At 44.3% G+C, this 20203-nt stretch overlaps 1 protein-coding gene across 2 annotated transcripts in view; it reads right to left on the minus strand.

The window, feature by feature from the left end:
- ARNT2 (aryl hydrocarbon receptor nuclear translocator 2) overlaps nucleotides 1–20203 on the minus strand; it is a 677642-nt gene that overhangs the window by 414406 nt on the left and 243033 nt on the right. Inside the window, exon 7 of one of the 2 annotated variants that reach the window (XM_078682932.1) lies at nucleotides 12041–12143. In XM_078682932.1, coding sequence (XP_078539058.1) covers nucleotides 12041–12143 — 103 coding nt within the window. Of the gene's footprint in view, nucleotides 1–12040; nucleotides 12174–20203 lie in introns of both variants that reach the window. The other variant, XM_078682933.1, reaches the window with a different exon arrangement.

The following is a 20203-nucleotide window of genomic DNA, read 5'->3' on the forward strand; positions in this document are numbered from 1 at the left end:
CATGCATGTAATTGAAGAGAGGCTGGGTTCGGATGTAGGATTTGGAAGTTGCCTCTCGTTAAGAGCATTTTAATTGTCGGGAGGCAAATGGGAATGGAATAAGACATCAGTAGAAGCTTCATAAACTAATGCTGCCCGGGCCATTTGGAAGCTACTAGAATCAGGCAACAGTGCTCCATCTTCATTTTGTGGAGAATCCGCGGTATGAGAGAAGTGGGGAAAGCATATGCATAAATCCCAGACCATCTCATTGAAAGGGCATTTCCCCACGACCCTGGGAACAGGTATCGACTTGTATTGAAATGGAATTTAGCATTCTTGTCTGCCGCGAAGAGATCCAATGCTGGCTTGCCCACTCAGAAGAATATTTTGTCCAACTCTGCTTGATCCAGTTCCCAATGGTGGCAACTATCTCTGGTTCTGCAGAGCATGTCTATTAAAGTAGATACAAAGAACGAATAGGTGGTGGGGTTTAGACTGCGCAATTTGATTTACCCTAGTGTAGATCAAAGCCCATCATTCATTAGACTGCTTCCAAGGACATCGAACAACAACCACCTGATGTTGTTAAGTGGGTGTAGACAGTGCCAACACATGCAGAAAATATCAAACAAAGTCAATGTCCGGGGCAAAATTCATATTAGCACCAACAATGAGTCCACAATGGTCTTCTTCAGTGTTCTTCTTAGTTTATTTTTCAAATCAGGTGAGTATTTCAGTTTCCATATTCTCTGTTTCCACAACTGATAGCCACACAAAGCAAACACGTGTATCGTCTTATATGGGCTTTCACCCAAGACTTCCTCAGGGCATGGTCAGTTATTATCCACATAAATCACAAACCAGGATATCTGTTTTAGAAGAACTACAGCACTGTCAACAATCTTAGTTAAAACCCAAAAATAAATATAATTCTTATAGAAACCATTCCAGATGATCCAGCAACAACAATCTTAGTATGTTGCAGGCACGTTATATATTCAGTGTTTGCAAAGAAGGGAAGTATCCATCTCACGGAGAGTACCGCGTCTTAGAAATCGGCGTTCAGCACCCTAAGGTGCTGCTTACGCCTGACACGTGCTGGGCTTTCAGTGATGTCTTACGGGTTGTAGGCAATTTTCAAAGTTCTTGGGCTTCCTGAGATAGTGTTAGTGACGTTGTATCCCCTTGTTTTTTGATGTGATACATGCTGGTCGCTTTCTCTGTGTGGGCCAGCACAGAGGCTCCTGCTTTTTGTGGAAGAAAAGCTTGGAGGGTAAGAGATATTGCCTTTAGTTTCAAGCGATTGATATGCATTGTCTTTTGAAGTATTGACCACTTTCCTAGTATCTGTAGGTCCTGCAAGTGGCTGCCCCAGTCCTCAAAGGACACATCGGTGGTGATGAAAAGTTGGGTAGTGACGTCAAGAATGTGAGGCCTTGCGACAAGTGAAATAGTTGAGACCACCACACTAACATCGCTGCCATCCTTGGGGTGATGGTTATCAAGTCATCAAACAATGACTCTCCGACTGGATCCCTTGCGCTTTTAGCCCCTCCTGCAGAGGTCTCATCTTGAGCCGTGCCACCGGAACCAGATTGATTACGCATGATATCATGCCCAGTAATGACTTGTTCACTCACACTGAAACAGACTTTCTTTTGGAAATCTTTAGAGCTGAGTTTATTAGTCTTCGCTGTCTGTCTTGGAAGAGAAAGGCTTTGTTTTGCTTTGTATCCAGATTGGCTCCTACAAACGTTCTTATTTGACCTGGGATAGTTGAAGATTCTGGATAATTCAGTGATGCCTAGTCTGTGAAACAGTGAGAGGCAAGTGTTGGTAGCTCTGGAAGCTTGCTGTGGTGTTGAGGCTTTTAGCAGCAGTCGTCTAGGTAGGGGAATATTTGATGAGCTTGTTTTCGGAGTATGGCTGCTACCGGGGCGAGACATTTGGTGATTCTGCATGGAGCTGACTTGAGGCCGAATGGAAGGACTTGGAACTGGTAATGGGTACTGGCTACGGTGAATCAGAGATATTTGCAGTGCTTGGGATGTAAGGGGATGTAAAAATACGTATCTTGTAGGTCCAGAGAGGTCATGCAGTATCTGCTGTTTTACACCTGAAATGGCAGAAACCGGTCCCCGGAAGCTTGTTTCCTTCCCAGTACAAGAATTGGCTTGGTAGCTTGGTTTGCCCTGTTCCCATCATGCACTGGGACAGGAACAGACTAATTTGCATATAGCCAAGTTCTGAGCTGGGATGGTGCAGTGAGCTAAAAAACGGTGATGGATCAAGCCCTGATCTTTGGACTGGGTAAGAGTGGTCTGCTTAATTCGGGCACTCTGTTCATCACCACCCCCTTTTCTGAATCATTTTGTCCACCATAAGCGTGGAAGGGTATACTCAGATGTGAGTCCCTTGCTCATTGCACCATCAGGATTCAAGCAAGCCGGGCCGACGACGCCTGAAATGGCAGAAACCGGTCCCCGGAAGCTTGTTTCCTTCCCAGTACAAGAATTGGCTTGGTAGTTTGGTTTGCCCTGTTCCCATCATGCACTGGGACAGGACAGGACTAATTTGCATATAGCCAAGTTCTGAGCTGGGATGGTGCAGTGAGCTAAAAAACGGTGATGGATCAAGCCCTGATCTTTGGACTGGGTAAGAGTGGTCTGCTTAATTCGGGCACTCTGTTCATCACCACCCCCTTTTCTGAATCATGGAGCTGACTTGAGGCCGAATGGAAGGACTTGGAACTGGTAATGGGTACTGGCTACGGTGAATCAGAGATATTTGCAGTGCTTGGGATGTAAGGGGATGTAAAAATACGTATCTTGTAGGTCCAGAGAGGTCATGCAGTATCTGCTGTTTTACAGGTGCAAGATATCAGACAGAGTAATCATACGGAAAGATTCTTTGCATAAGAGCTTTCTGAGGTCCAGGATGGGTCTCCATTCCTCCGTTTTCTTTTGTATCTGTAAAAAAACAGGAGTAGAATATCATGCCTCTCTGGGAGTAAGGGACCTTTTCTACAGCATTCACGTTTCTTTTCTCAATAAGTGAAGACGAGGTGGGTGCGCTCCGTTTGGAGGGTTGTTTGATGGCCTCTGTACAAACTCCAGGGTATGTTCATAGCTTACTAAGTCTAATACCCATCTCTCCGATGTTATCTCTCTACATTGAGGGAAGTAGTTGAAAATATTTGCACCCACAAGATGGGAAGGAGAAGATGTAGGGGGTACCTGGTCTAGGTTACTGCTTGCGACCTGCATTCCAACCCTGGGGAGGTTGTTTCCGGCGAAGGCTTTGTTTGTAACAGGCCCCCAAGGGTGGTTGGCGGTAAGCCTGAGGTTGGTAGGAGGATCTGTATCGAGATTGCTGTTACTGATGGGGAGTGCTGATAGCTTCATCTGTAATTAGAGAAACCTCGTCATCGAGCCCTCCAAAAGGGCAACTTCTTAAATTGAATGGTGCATAGAGACCTAACTGTATCCGTGTTCATTTTCATTGCGAGAAGCGCATTATCTATGTGCTTCCCAAATACCTTCTCTCCATCATAGGCCATTTCCAATATTTTCGATTGTACCTCTGGTTGGAGCGATGTGGCTTTAAGCCATCATTGGCGTCTCAAGACCGCTGCTCCATTTAATTGACGAAAGACTGTGGAGGCGATGTCCATTGCGCAGTTAATAATCTCTGAATAAGTGCACTCCCTTTCCTGGAGAATCTTTCTCAGTCCTCAGGTACCTTGTCAATGAGGTTGCTGACATCGGACCACTTCTGTCGATCATAACGCCCTAGAATAGCCAGCGAGTTGGCTGCTCGAACGGTGATGGCAGACATTAGGTAGAACCTCTTCCCTAAATTGTCCAAACCCTTGCCTTTCTTGTCTGGTGGCGCAGAGATGGGGGTGAAAGGGTTTTTGGTTTGCCTTTGCGCTGCTTGTGAGATCAAAGAAACAGGCCTGTGAGGCAAGCGGGGGAATCGTCAGCAGCTTTATACTAATTGGCAATGCAAGGTGTACCACGGCTACGGTAGCAGCATTTTTCATTATTTTAACCCCCTCCTCCCAGATATAGTTAATAATGGGGATGGCTCTTATTGACTTCCATGTTTGTTCTTTGAAGTCCTAGAGAAAACAGTCTGACTGTTTAATAGAGGTTGGGAGATGAAAACTTGTTGCAGTCCGATGATCTAGGTTATGAAAACCGCCAATGTCCTCTGGGGGAGAATATGAAGAATGTGGCGGTGGAGGCGATGGGGTTCAGTGAGCTCACCTTCCTCCCTTTTATCCTTAAAAGATGTTGGATCATCTCTTGCTGGTGCGCTATATTTAATGCAGGTGTCACCCTAGGCGTTATCGGTTGTGGAATGTGCCTCGGCATTGACTGGAGAGGCAGGTTGAGGGGGTACTATTGTCTGCTCCTGTGGGGGTGAGCGGGGTCAGGAAACTTCCTCCAGTAATCCTATAGCATGGCCTGAAGATCTTGAACCAGGGGCATGGACTTCTGCACTTCATCTTACCTGGGCTGTGGATGATATTGATGAAGTTCATAATGCCTCTTGGAAGGAGTATAATACTGGTAGTAAAAATGTTCGTCCTATTCGTCCTCACCATCCTACTTGTATTTGACGCGGAGTTCTGATGGGCTGTGCACTGCCTCAAAATGCCCGTCGTCGTCCAATTCCTCTATATCTAAGAGCAGACTTGCTACTAGGGGATGTTTACTTGAGTCTTAGAGCAGTTTTCGTTATTTTGGTAATTTTTATCATCTTTGACAATGTCATCGACAATGGTGTCATCAAGATAAATTACGGCGTCGACTGTTGGAATTCTGATGCCACTGTTATCATCTACAGTATCTTCATCAACAATGCTGTTGTTACGGTGTCTTCATCGACAGTGTCGTCGCCAGTGTCTTTGTCATCGGTGTCTTCGCTGGCGGTGTCATCGATGATGACAGTACTCTCGTTGACTAAACGGGCATGTCGATGGCTGTAGTTATTGTTGTCTTAGTGGACGATGGTCTGGTGGATGAGACTGTGGTGACTGTCGTCATCGACACTATCATCGATGGTGACACGCCGTCCTGAGACGTGGTGAAACACAGGTGGAGATTAAGATGTAAATAGGTTACTGAACAAAAGTAGTTCCACACAGTTTAAAACTCTCAGTTCTGTAGAAATGGTGCCTCGGTTAGAAACCGGTCTGATCAAAGAAATGCTGGTGGCATGATTCAATTTATTTTCTTTAAAACCGTACACTTATCCCTTGGATTGCTGTTTGAACTCGGAATTGCCTATGGCTGAGCGTATTTGCCCCAAAACTTTGAAAAAACTTTGAGATACTAGAGATACCCCCCTAAATAGCCAGAGAAAGTAAAATATGTAAATGCGTGGACCTGATGAAGGTGGACCAAAATTATAAATCCCACCAAAACGTTGACACGTTGTTTTGAAATCCCAACGTACAACGGAACAAGGGCCATTTTTGAAGTTTCCTCTCCGTTGTTACCATCTGTGTATGTAACTGTGGTTGGGAAGGTTACGCATGAGATGCGAATGTCAAAGTGTACTGCTGTGTGTAAAGGAGAGTGGTTTTGTGTGGTTGGTTGGTGTTGGGGAGGATATATTAAGATATGTATCAGATAATGTCTCGAAATGATTATTCAGTTCATAATTTGTTTTACTTTTTTAAAAAGACACGCATTTGATGCATTATAATGTGTAAGAATGGTGTATTTTGAATTAATGATCAACATTTGGATGTACAAAAATGCTTTTCACTTTATATAATAAAATTAGAAGAAATTCTAATTTACAAAAATTTAAAAATAAGAGAAATACCAATATGTTCATGTCATTGATGTAATAAGTTCAGTTGTGGTTAGCCCATAGAGCTTTCTTAATCCTACAAAGAAGTAATACAGGTCTAGTAAGAGTTATCAGTGTTTCCAGTCGATGGTGAAGACGTCATCAATGGGGTTCTGAGAGTATTTTTACTCTTTGACATCGATGGTTCTGAGGAGGAAGAACGCAGCCGTTTCCCAGTTCTTATAGATGGAGTACTGGATTGTGAGGAGGCCTACTCTGTGGAGATGAGTTTAGTTTTCACCTTTCTCAGAGGGTCTTTATCGTGATGTTTTAAGGCCTTCCTTCTCTCCTGAGATGTCCCTTGGACAGAAGATCTTAACCTTTTGTGGGCTCTCACAGATGAATCACTGTATTTCTCAGAAGTGGTGATTTCTAAGTTATGGACTTCTGTAGCCACAGAAGCAGCCTCCTCTCCCTGTCCTTTAAGGACGTAGATAGAAAAAAAGTGTGACAAATTGTGCACCCCTTTACCTGATTTTGAGGGTAGAGGTAATAAAGACTGTCCTTATGGGGATCATCCACATATAGCCATTTCTTTCAACAAGGTTTGCAGGATCTGAAGGTGCCTTTCTTACAAATATATGCATTGTAGCTGTAGTAGAGCTCAGGGAGACTCCCTTCACACAACATGCCGTAGAAAATCAGAGGGACTACTTATACTTCAAGTTTGGTACTTTTAAAAAAAAGGACATAGATAGACTATTAAACTAACTTTCATTGCCATTATGGCCTATTATACTGATACATACTGCTTTACTATGTAACAGTGGGTCTGGCTTCATTAAATGGAAGAAAGGGTTTGGATGAAGTCTGTCCAGGTTGCAAATACCTCACTGCCAGTCTCATTACTACGGCAAAGGAAGCTTACTCTTTCATTCATGGACTACAGGGAGCACACAACCATTGTCAGGGGAAACGTCAAACACACTGGCCTCCTGTAGTCCGTGCATTAATGGTCATCATAGTATTGAGACAATAATCCCCCTAAACTAAAATGTCCTCTCAAAAATGCTGGGTTGTTCTAAGCAGAGTCCAAGCTGAAAAGTTGTTGGAGTGCGAATACGAGGAAAAGGCATGGTTCTGTCTGAATCAGATTGGACTAGGGCCTCGTGCATCGATATGGGTTTGGAACTAGACCTGGGTTTGGGCTGAGATGAATTTGGCTCAGAGGCAGACATGCATGGGGTTTTCCTGAGGGGCTGACAACATCAGTGCCAGTAGAGATGCAAAAAGGACTGGCATGTATTTCAGTGCTGGATTGGTAGTCTGTTTCAATGTCTGAGTGGAACCCACGTGGATTCTGGAGGCACAAACTGCACTGGGGGCAGACTCACAAGTGGTAACCTGACTGTGGATCAATGGGTCGCGAAGGGATGCTCGCAGGAGCTCAAAGAGTGCTAAAAATTCTAAACATGGCCTCTCTAAAGACCTAAATCTGTTGCAACGTCACTGATGGACCCAGAAATGTGGCATGCATCAGGATCAGTTGCGGAAATTGCTCCTCAGCAGGGGACTGGAAACAAGACCGTGAGGCACCCTGACTTCTCAGTGTGAGAGTGGGTAGACGAAGATGAAGCCTTCTAGTGCTCCAGCTTTAACTGACTTGAAGACTTGGATAGCAACGAGGGCCTGATAAAGGAACAGCTTCAAGAGCGGGAATGCGTCAGAGTCCTCGACTTCGAGTAAGAGTGGGGCTTCTGGGACATCTTTCGCTGCTCAGTGGTGCCAGCTTTGCGTTGCATTTCCTGAACACCTAAAGATTCATAAGTGCAGATTCTTTGCAGGACTTGGAGATGTGCATCAAATCTAAAGACCAGAAGCACACCTCGTGGGGGTCTGTCACACACATTTGCTTGCAACAGTCCCTAGAAAGACGAAACTATGTATTTTTAGAAGCAGGACCAGGGCTTTAAGTGGGCTGGTCTCACCAGTGCGGAGCAGCAGTTTTTTAAAGGGGGCCTCTAAACGGGTCTCTATCGGGCTCTGTTTTGTGCCCTGGCACAGGCGGTCCATTTTTTTTCGGTCTGCAGTGACACTTTTTCTTACCTCACCAACACTTTTTCTTACCTTGGAGTCCTATTCGACAAAGATGGGTCATGGAGCAGGGCGGTCGAGAATAGAAAAATCTGCTTCAGTAAGGCCTGTTGGGCTCTCAGAGGTTTTGCAAGACAACTAGGCACTGGCCCCCAAGATATAATGATTACGATATATAAAGCGAAATGCATTAGAATAGCACTGTACGGGGCTGGGATTTGGGAACACAAGAACTGCGCAGAGATGCAAGTAATTTAGAGTGATTTTTTTTTTAGAAAACTCTTAGCAGTCCCTGAAAGTACAGCAGTATATGTTCGTCATTCTGAACTTGGTGCCACATTCCTTACAAATTTAATTAAGCTGGAACCAATACTGTTGAGGCACAAGATTTGGACTTCAGAATTATCAGTCCTTAATCGAGCAATAATAGCTGACTGCCTTAAATTAACTACATACATGAGCATCCCATGGCTTGCGTATGTAAAGCGTTTTTTTGTGGATATGGCTCATCCCGATTATTTTTACAAACCTGTGATATCCAAGGGCAGGGTTCTTCATTTCAGGGATTGATTGCGCTCCGCAATATATATCTGATGTTTCTCTCTTCTGACAACTTTATTTGTGGTGCTACCAGGAAAGGGGTGACCCTCACAAACCCTCTAAGGATAGTCCTTAATATAACATCTGCATTTGAGAACAAAACCTGTGCACACATAACCAATCAAACATATATTATGTCCATTTGTGAATTTCATCTGAAAAAAGTAGTTGACGTCTGTTGTTCTTATTTCTTTTTTAATACTCGTACTAAACAGCGCCAGCCGACACGTGTTTCGTCAAAGTATAATACACTCCGACTCTTCAGGGCTTCCTTCAATCAGAAGCGAAAGGTTCCCTTACACTAAACCGGTGATAATTCCAACCCGGTTAGGGTTTCCGTAGATTGTCCTGTTTTATATGTAGCTGAGGATTCTCAATCGCTGTGGCGGCGTACTCCGTGTATAAAGCCGTAATAGGTATCTGGGCAAACGAGGGCCAACAGTTCTGTTGCTCCTTATAATTCTTATCGTTTCTCCCCGTGATCCGTAATTCTGTTCTTGTAATGTTTAGAGATTAACTACTTGTACCTCCTCTATTGCGTTGTCTATTTCATTGTCCCCCTGCCTGATATTAGTTTCTGTTTGTAATTGTCGCCTTCCGCCCCTTTTACCTCTGCGGGTTTTGTGCTTTCTCCTGTATTGGTACCCACGCGCCGATTGCCTCTCCTGGCTGTCCGAACCTCTTGAAAAAACTTGATCTTTCTGGTACACTTCCTACATTGCCTTCATTCTCACTATCACTTGATGGAGGTATATTTAGTGACGATGAGCTGGAAGATATGGACATAATTTCAACTCTAGGTGTCTCTTTGGTTTTAGGGTTAGTCACTATCACTGCATCATACTTCCTAGCATATGTGAACACCCTTCCTGTGTTGTAATCGATCTCAACTCTCTTGAGTTGTCTTAATTTCCTCTCCTTTATTTCCTTCTGATGTATAGTCAATATTTCTTTCAAAATTACATAGTTTTTATCCGTAGCATCAGGCAGGTCGAGATCTTTGATTTCACTTTCTAATATGCTTATTTCCGATTGTAATTTCGTTACTTTCCTCTCCGAGCTCTCAATTAAAATGTCCATGAGTGTAAAATAGTTTACATTTAGAGAATCCTCCCATCTAGCTAGGAGGTCATCGTCCAGCTCATCATATGTTGGCAAGATCTGTGCCCTCAGTCCCTTAGGGATCCTTTTCAGCCTAAGGTACTGTTTTAGAGTGGTGCCATCCCACCAGCGGGCATTCTCAGTCTTTTTCAACCTTTCTAGTTTCAAAAATGTGTCCCTCAAGCCTTCCTTGCGACTATTCGACCCAATTGCTGAAACATTACTACTGCCGGCACCACTGGTCAGGTTGCCAAACCGTTTGTCAGCCTCCTTATCCCTATCCATAATTGTTTCAAATATGTAGTTATTCACGCAGATCCTATGTTGCATACGACGTCAGTTGCCACAATATTAATCAATTTATTCAGTGCGGCTGCATTCCCTATAACTAATATTGTGATATCCAAGGGCAGCCAATGGACATAATATATGTTTGATTGGTTGTGTGTGCACAGGTTTTGTTCTCAAATGCAGATATTTTTACAAACCTGATACACTATCTACCATTAGCAGAAAAGCTTTGAAAAGGGAGGCAATGATTCACTTGGAAGATCTTAATTTGATAACCGAAATCCCAAAATCTTCTGTCTTACTTAATCAACTGATATTAACCACTTTTAATATGCAGCCCTATTTGATATCTGTTTTAAATTCAAGACACAGGTTCATACTCACACTCCTTAGATTGGACATATTCCATCGACTCTGCACCTTTCCTACTACAAACGATTGGTCCATCGATTTAATAAATTGTCCCTGTGATCATAAGATGCCCCAGAACACAATGCACGTGGTCCTCTTTTGTAAATCCTACTCTCAATACAGGAAGCAGCATATTTTACCAATAAAAGACAGTTAAACTTTACACAATGTCGCCGTGTATATTTTTATCTTCAATGCCTGCCATCGTTAGAAATTTGTTGCAGAATGTCATCCTTCTTATGAGCCGTTTTTATGCGAGAAAGAGTATGACGTTAGATACTGTTTGAGGACACGGCATAGGGTATATTGGTTTAAGGTGGCACAGTAATAACTGGCGTGGGGGAGTACTTAACCTGGATACTTATAAGAAAAAGGCTGTACTAGAACACTAAAAGCATTTTATTTATTTTAGGAAGACATTCGTATAAATATAATATATAGGTTTTGGAAGAGAGGTAAACTTTTAGTTAAGTTTTGAAACTTTTATAAATTCTAACTAATAAAACAGATTGTGCACATTGGGAGATTGACCGTGAACATTTGCTATTTGTGGTTTTATGATTATATTCTTTTAGATGTAATGAAATGTAATTGATATATGCTGCCGTTTTTATGTAAATGCTTTTAGGGTTATCTGTTATGACTCTGAATAAAGCTAAATATGACTATGACTATGACAGCAGGCACATCGATGTGTAGCTGCTCACACTGCTTACTTCTCAGTAGTGGAGAAGATACAGCGTGACGTCATGCCAGGTGAGCATTGTAGGGGAAGGGAAATGCTTTAAAGAGTTATTTTCTTTCTGGGTTTACCTTCTCTTTTTGAATCCCAGGAGCAGCAACATCGTTGTGGTGTCACCAGGGCTTTAAGTGAAAGCTTTTTCAATATTATATACACAAGCCATCGTTGCTGCTTATTTATCGTAAGCAATTAACAACCACTGACAAAGCCAATAGTCCTGAGTTGTTGTAGGTGTAATGTTACTTGTTGTATCATATCTGGATGCAATGACAGAAACAGCAAAATACAAGTAGGGTGGCACACTATGCTAAGCACAGATTTTTAGCTTCCATGTTTAAGCCACACCCTTACATTGGCCACGCCCCTTTGAGAGACCCCCTAGTTTTTTCATCCCACTTAAAGCCCTGAGGGGGACACAGTTCCATTGCATAGTGAAAAAAAACTTTTTGGTAAGAAATACCTCGTTGATTGACAAGGAAGAATTTAGGAGCAAGCTCTGGATTCACATACGAGAGTGCGGAAAGAAAACGACTGACATCTATGCACTGGGGTTGTCCTTGTATGAGGCTCCACCATAACTTCCAGGGCAGTACGAAACAACGTGGAACCACACAGTGCCACACAAAAGGTCCAGGAAATTGCAGCTTAAAATCTTACAGATCCCATCTGGCGACAGGGGATATTATTATGGTGTGAAATCTAAACGTGAGGAGTCTGCAATTAGAAGTATCCACCGGAAGGCCTGATATATTCTGCGTGCTGTAGCCCTGGTTCACTTCAGTTGATTCAGCTTAGCTAACAAACATGAAATCAATGAATTCGAAAAGAACAGTCAAATACGGAAGCATTGTGTTCATGGTGACATGGACTCATCTAGTACCCTTATCACAATGGACTTTGTCGACGAAGGTTCTCTGGCCTGTCTGCCTGACCTCCATTTGTAGGTGAAAGGTGTCTTAGTCCCCAGTCCCCTACAGCAACTGAATCTGATAAATAATTGATGCTTCCTACCTGAGTCTGCAGATAAACGATCTCCGTGAGCCCATACACATCCGCATGGAGGATTGTTGCCCCTCCTTTTTAACCGTTCCAGTTTTCAAATCCAATATACGGCCTAGAAAACCAGGGGGGTTGGGAGGGAAACCTAGTAAAAGTTACTTTTGAGAACGCATGATGGAAAAGGCAAGAAAGGCAGCAAACACACACTGTTGGTATACAAAGAAATCCCACATAGTAGATAATAAATATCGGTATACACCCATTACAACGCATTTTTTACAACGCACTACCATTACAACGGAACTTTTACAACGCAAATACTATTACAACGCATTTATTTACAACGCATGTTTTTACAACGCAGGTACTTTTACAACGCATACCATTACAACGTAAGTATTGGTAAGTATATAATTATATTTAAAATGTTATATGTTAGGTTTTTTTTAAAGGGGTATTTTTAGGGTTCAGGGTCAGTTTTGGGTTTTTGGGTAAAGGGGTATTTTTAGGGTTCAGGGTCAGTTTTGGGTTTTTGGGTAAAGGGGTATTTTTAGGGTTCAGGGTCAGTTTTGGGTTTTTGGGTAAAAGGGTATTTTTAGGGTTCAGGGTCAGTTTTGGGTTTTTGGGTAAAGGGGTATTTTTAGGGTTCAGGGTCAGTTTTGGGTTTTTGGGTAAAGGGGTATTTTTAGGGTTCAGGGTCAGTTTTCAGTTTTTGGGTAAAGGGGTATTTTTAGGGTTTAGGGTCAGTTTTCAGTTTTTGGGTAAAGGGGTATTTTTAGGGTTCAGGGTCAGTTTTCAGTTTTTGGGTAAAGGAGTATTTTTAGGGTTTAGGGTCAGTTTTCAGTTTTTGGGTAAAGGGGTATTTTTAGGGTTCAGGGTCAGTTTTCAGTTTTTGGGTAAAGGGGTATTTTTAGGGTTCAGGGTCAGTTTTCAGTTTTTGGGTAAAGGGGTATTTTTAGGGTTTAGGGTCAGTTTTCAGTTTTTGGGTAAAGGGGTATTTTTTGGGTTCAGGGTCAGTTTTGGGTTTTTGGGTAAAGGGGTATTTTTAGGGTTTAGGGTCAGTTTTCAGTTTTTGGGTAAAGGGGTATTTTTTGGGTTCAGGGTCAGTTTTGGGTTTTTGGGTAAAAGGGTATTTTTAGGGTTCAGGGTCAGTTTTGGGTTTTTGGGTAAAGGGGTATTTTTAGGGTTCAGGGTCAGTTTTGGGTTTTTGGGTAAAGGGGTACAGGGTAAAAATAAAATAAAATTAAATTTAAATTAAATTAATTAAATGAAATTAAATTAAATACAATTACATTAAATTATATTAATTTTAAATAATATACAATTAAAAAAATTATATATACTTACCAATACTTACGTTGTAATGGTATGCGTTGTAAAGGTACCTGCGTTGTAAAAAAATGCGTTGTAAATACATGCGTTGTAATAGTATTTGCGTTGTAAAAGTCCCGTTGTAACGGTATGCGTTGTAAAAGTATGCGTTTTAACGTCATACATCCATAAATATCACATTAAAACAAAAAAAGCATGATGAGAAACTCACGAAATGAAGCAAAGGCTTGAGAAGATCATTACCTTAAATACTTACGTTTATGACTCAGGTGAAAACAAATTATCCAGCACCTCCCACCATCAAACCAAAGAGCACAACATTTTGAGGACATGTTTTAAGGATTAATGGAGTCCAAATGAGGTTGCTGGGAATGTCTCTCTGTAGGTCACAAAATAAATATAAGCATCCATCATTAAGAATATCTATCAACTTTTGGGAGACTGGTGATAATATTGAGAATATGTGGGTTGCCATCAATCAGGACGAGAGGCTCAAAAATACTTAAGGGGTCCTAATCCTCACTCAGATCTAGGTGTGCATCCATTAGCTATTCATTTCCTGGCTTCTACAACCAGCTTTTTATAAAATACCTTGTTAACCGCGGACAAAAATGGTGTGATTTTAGGGTGTATTTAGTTTACTTTGTTTCGCACTAAATTGTGAACATTAAACTACAACCTAGACCATAAAGGGTGAAACATGCTTTTTAAAGAACACTTAAGTGCATGTTTTTTAGAGCGTGGTGCGAGGGAGAAACGTGATTTAAGTGAAAAGTGTAAAGAGGACAAAATCGGGAGGAAACTGATTTTTTCTTTAACTGATTTTGTAACTTTTGGGCTTTGAGTACAATAGTTATTTTTTAGTGTGATCCATAGACCGCTTTACCTGTCTCTTGTAATAAACATCAAATGCATACATTTATACATACAAACAGAGGGGCTCTGGATCAGCCCTCTTCACCCACAGGTCTGTTCAACTATCTTTCATGTTTTGATTCCACCGACCCCAGTATACAACATGAGGCAATGGGTCAGTCCATGTCAGCTATTGACTCTCTTGCACTGTGACCATGTGTACACTCACCTAAAACGAAGTGCACTTCAGCGCCAGGACTAGTATGCCAATACCTAACTTTGCAAACAGTTTTTTTCTTTCCATTCTTCATCCCTTTTTTTCTTTTTTTGTCATCCTTGCTTAGTCATCCACTACGTCTTCAGTTACAGTAATTAAAAGTCAGTAGTGCCTCATATTTGCATCACAAACAATTTCCTGCCATGTGCATTTAAACTAAAAAAAGTTTTCTGTACCTGCTCCAAGTAAACCTGCCTGTCATGGAACTCTCACTGTTATATTAAAATGATATGTGGTGGTTAATTATTTTATTGTTTAGGCACAGGCATATTTTACTGCTTCTCTTTTTTTCGTGGGATATGCTTGCAATACATACAAATTAAAAAATATTCTTTGTGCCAGCTTTCCCACGCCAGGCCTATTTGCTTTGCCCGCTCGTCACTTGCTGTTTGCATTGATTCTTTGGCTTTCCACCTATTGAGAAGTAGCCGTTACTTTGTAGGTCATTGTTGCTTGGAGCAGCCCAGTCACAGCCCAAGTAACTATGCGTTAGCCAGGCACACGTGCCAACCGCTTTGAAAAGGTTTGGAGTGTGCGTGCACCAGCCGCTGTGCAAGCCCAGCCTCGGTGCAACGCCTGTTGAAGAAGCCTTTGACCGCCACTGCAATGCTTATTAATGTGCAGCGAAGAGAATGTCATGCAAACATCGCACGCTCGTCCTTCGGCCAATGGTCAGAGGTTTTCACCCCAGACGCGAACTGCAAGCAAAGGATGTCTGCATGTAAATATTACATCGGGTAAAGGAACACCCACCTTTTCACACAGCGGCTAGGAAAGCGACGATACTCCGCTTTACCTCAGGCTGAGAGTAAAGGAGAGCACAGTAGGTCTACGACCTGCAAAGCACGCACCCAGCAGGTGGACCCCCCCCCTCCAATATTGGTAGTAAGTATCCCTTGGCCTCTCCTTCAGGATGACTGGTCAGGCCCAGAATTGGTCCTCTCTTCTGCCCTATAACTTGGCCGAGACACCAGACCCTATTTCTCCTCCCTGCCCCCGCTTACCAATAGGAGGAATTATGTGATGAAGACAATTTCCTCCTTAGTGTCATTTTGTGCCAATGCCAGCTTCGAGGCTGTAGGCTTCAGGTGAGACGCTGACATATTCTGTGCCATTCTACACAGTCCATATCGATTAGCGTAAGTAACAGCCAGGGTAAGCTTCACATCTACAGCACAAGGGTGTCTTCTGAAACCGATCCAGTGAATCAAGACGTTTCACAGACTCTGCTTACTCTCACGCCACTGACAAATTCAAGACATGAGAGTGAAGAAAGGAAGGTTAGTAGCATTGAATCAGTCACAGGAAACGACTTCAGTACTGACAGTGCTGCTAAGAAAATATCCACGAGGAACAGGTTATAATTAGACAAAGCCCAGAAGTCCTCCGAATCCTCATCCTAATATAGGCTAGTCAAGTGATGCCTGGCTGTGGCACACGTGCATGAGGACGCCTTGTGCGCTCTTCAACAACTTGACATTTCTTATCGGGAGGACCCATGATCAGACCCTTATCTAGATCCTCTAGTCTAGATGCAATTAACAGAAAGAGAAAGGATACACTATCCATACAATTCCAAAAGGAATCTTGGGGACACAAAAATATGGTCTGGGCACTGGGTAGCAAATGCACCGTTCCCACAAACACATTTGCTTTCAAATGTAGGTCTTTAAATATTATGTTACTTGTAATTAACACAATCTATTCATATCGTGGTCACGAAACATCACGTGAATTGTTTACAAAACAGCAAAATAAACCCTGAGGCAGTGACATAATATTTTTCGACATTTTGTGTGAAAAGGTTGCCTGATGTGAAAATAACAGCCTCTGACTGGAAGTCCTGAGACTCAGGCTGTGTCCTAATCCTCTCGTGGAAAGATCTTGAAGGCGTGCTCCCAAATCTTAAAGAGAGACATCTGAGGTCTTTAGGTAAGTGAATACCTGCGGTTTGGGATAGTCAATCTACCATAGTAGAGATGACTTGACTCGATTTGTAATAAGTAGGTTGTCGTCGAGAAAGCCTCGAGACAGTACCCTCTGCACATCTCATTATTCTTGCAGAGGTGCCCAATAAAGGTGGCACTAGAGGATGAATGTATGTTTGAGGACAACATCCCACCTGTAGGCACATACTGATATTTGTTTAATTTGCTCAAAATTCTGGATGTGCTTTGCAGGTAGTGGAAGTGCTCATCCCAAGGATACTCCTTACCTTCTCTCATGCATAGGAGTGCACCCAGAAAATGAATCCTGGTAGATGGCGAGAGAGAGACTTTTGCCGGGTTGAGTTAGGCCTTGTCTGCAAAAGAACAGCAGACCAGTGGACATGGGATCTACTCTCTCAAACGATGATCTCCTTTTAACAAGCCTTTTATCTATGTATTGGAAGACTTCCTAACCATTACTTCTTAAGAGCAGAGACAGGGGGTGTGGCTTGGCCGCGATCGAACATGGCCGTATTGTAGGAGAGCTCTGCTGATTCACTCCTCGCTTCCTGCCTCGAGTGTTCGCTCCCCTGCCTGCGCTCCCTCTGAAAGTGGTATCGTTATTCTTATGCTGCTCTGACTCCAAGATCTGCGTATTTAGAGCGTGTGAATTCAGTATTTAGCTTTTCATTACCTGCTTATTACTCTCGCTGCACTGTGTCCGAGTTTGGCGATTTAAAAGCGCATGCAGTTAAGTTTTTCATATCGTGCTTATCTCTAAGTTGCATTGTAACTAGTTTGCCATATTTAAAGCGTCTGCATTCCGTTTTCATTCATTGACCATTCCTGCGCATTGTTTGTAAGAGCCCCCGGCGCCCTGCCCTCCCCTCCATTTTGTGCTTGTTGTTATTGTGCTCCGTCCCTTGAGCCCGCCACGCCTCCCAGCTGAGCCGCCCTCCCACTAACATTAAAACGCGTCCTCTGTCCTCACGGCGCTGTGATTCACTCCTCGCTTCGAGTGTTCGCTCCCCTGCCTGCGCTCCCTCTGAAAGTGGTATCGTTATTCTTATGCTGCTCTGACTCCAAGATCTGCGTATTTAGAGCGTGTGAATTCAGTATTTAGCTTTTCATTACCTGCTTATTACTCTCGCTGCACTGTGTCCGAGTTTGGCGATTTAAAAGCGCATGCAGTTAAGTTTTTCATATCGTGCTTATCTCTAAGTTGCATTGTAACTAGTTTGCCATATTTAAAGCGTCTGCATTCCGTTTTCATTCATTGACCATTCCTGCGCATTGTTTGTAAGAGCCCCCGGCGCCCTGCCCTCCCCTCCATTTTGTGCTTGTTGTTATTGTGCTCCGTCCCTTGAGCCCGCCACGCCTCCCAGCTGAGCCGCCCTCGCCCCTCCCCTTCCACTATCCATATATGACAGTAGTTCCCGCGCGCAGCGTTCACGCGCAGCGACCGCGCCCAACCCGCGCCGAAGGTGCGCCAAAGGTAAGCCCGTCTACGCCCGTCCGCGCCTGGACCGCGCCCAGCGCCATACCCCCTGCCCCTCGCGCTGCCCAGCCCCACCGCATTACCTACGATGCTGCCACCCTCCTAGCCCTTAACCCCGGTCGCCCCCCCAACTGCGTCCAAGCCGCTCCGGGACGCACCCATGGACCGTTCTCCTGCATCTCCTGCAATTTCATCGGCACCGCCAACATCCCCGCTACGACCACAACACAGACTCCCAACCCCAACCATCTAGAATGTATCCTTCTCAACACCCGCTCGGTCCACAGGCACGCCATTGACCTCTGGAACCTACTAGACACCATCTCTCCTGACGTCGCCTTCCTAACGGAAACATGGATGAACGCTTCCTCCGCCCCTGACATCGCCATTGCCATCCCTGAAGACTATAAGATCACACGCAAGGACCGCACCGACCATACAGGAGGAGGAATCGCTATCGTCCATAAGAAATCAATCCGCATCTCAACCAGCTCTGACGCCAACCTCGTGAACTCCGAACACCTTCACTTCCAGATCCACATCGACCCCAAGACCACACTCAGAGGCACCCTCCTCTACAGACCACCAGGACCCCGCGCAAAATTCAGTGAAGACATCACGGACTTCATCACCCCACACGCGCTCCCCTCCAAAGACTACATCCTTCTGGGAGACCTCAACTTCCACCTTGAAAAGATCAACGACCGCAACACCACCACCCTCTTAGACAACCTCGCCAACCTCGGACTTAAACAACTGGTCACTTCCCCCACCCACATCGCAGGTCACACACTCGACCCCATCTTCACCTCCAGCAACCATGTCTCCTTCAGCCACACTACGGATCTCCTCTGGACTGACCACAGCTGCGTTCACTTCACCTACAACAAGCCGAAACCCACCAACCACCTCCAACCAACCCTACAAAGAAACTGGAACAAAATCACCACGGAGCAGATCTCCACATCGCTCCTTCAAACCTCCCCAGCCCTCTCTTCCAACGCCAACGAAGCGGCCTCCAACCTCACCCTTTGGCTATCCAACACCGCCGACACCTTAGCACCACTGAAGAAACGTCAAAGCAAACCTGGCAGCAAAAAGGCTTCATGGTTCAACGATGATCTTAAGAAATCCAAGAAAATGTGCCGCTCCCTTGAAAAAGCCCGGAAAAAAGACCCATCCACCAGCAACAAAGACGCCTTCAAAAGCGCCATCCGTACTCACCACCAACTGATCCGTAAAGCCAAGAAAACAGCATTCAAGGATCGACTTGACAACAACGCCCACAACAGTAAGGAACTTTTCAACATCGTCAAGGAATTTTCCAACCCCTCGGCCAACTCCAACGACATCACCCCCTCTCAAACCCTCTGCGATTCCCTAGCCTCTTTTTTCCACAACAAGATTGCTGACATCCACAACAGCTTTGACAACCAACCCGGAAGCCAACCCACCCTACCATCAGCTGTCCATCTTCCCCCCATTAACACCCTTAACGCCTGGAACCCTATCTCCACTGAGGACACCATCCGCCTGATGAATTCCATCCACTCTGGATCCCCCACAGACCCTTGCCCTCACCACATCTTCAACAAAGCAGACTCCGTCATAGCTCCGCACCTCCGAGACGTCATCAACTGCTCCTTCAACTCCGCTACCTTCCCAGAACATTGGAAACACGCTGAACTCACCGCCCTTCTGAAAAAACCAACAGCAGATCCCACCGAACTCAAAAACTACCGCCCCATCTCGCTTCTTCCATTCCCGGCCAAAGTCATCGAGAAAGCTGTCAACAACCAGCTCGCCGCCTTCCTCGAAGCCAACAAATCACTCGACCCCTCACAATCTGGCTTCCGAGCCAAACACAGCACTGAGACCGCCCTCATCGCAGCAACAGACGACATTCGAACTCTACTGGACAATGGAGACACAGTCGCCCTCATCCTCCTCGACCTTTCTGCAGCCTTCGACACTGTCTGCCACAGCACCCTTTTACAACGCCTCAGAAACATCGGAATCCAAGGAAAGGCACTGGAATGGATCACCTCGTTCCTCACCGGAAGAACCCAGAGAGTCCGCCTCCCACCATTCAAGTCCAAGGCCTCTGAAATCATCTGCGGCGTACCACAAGGATCCTCACTCAGTCCCACCCTCTTCAACGTATACATGAGCCCCCTCGCGGCCATCGCCCGCCAACACAACCTCAACATCATCTCTTACGCAGATGACACTCAACTGATCCTATCTCTCACCAAGGACCCCAGCACCGCCAAAACTAACCTTCA

The sequence above is a fragment of the Lissotriton helveticus genome, chromosome 3_1, assembly GCF_964261635.1.
Source record: "Lissotriton helveticus chromosome 3_1, aLisHel1.1, whole genome shotgun sequence".
In the NCBI taxonomy this organism is placed as follows: Eukaryota; Metazoa; Chordata; class Amphibia; order Caudata; family Salamandridae; genus Lissotriton; species Lissotriton helveticus.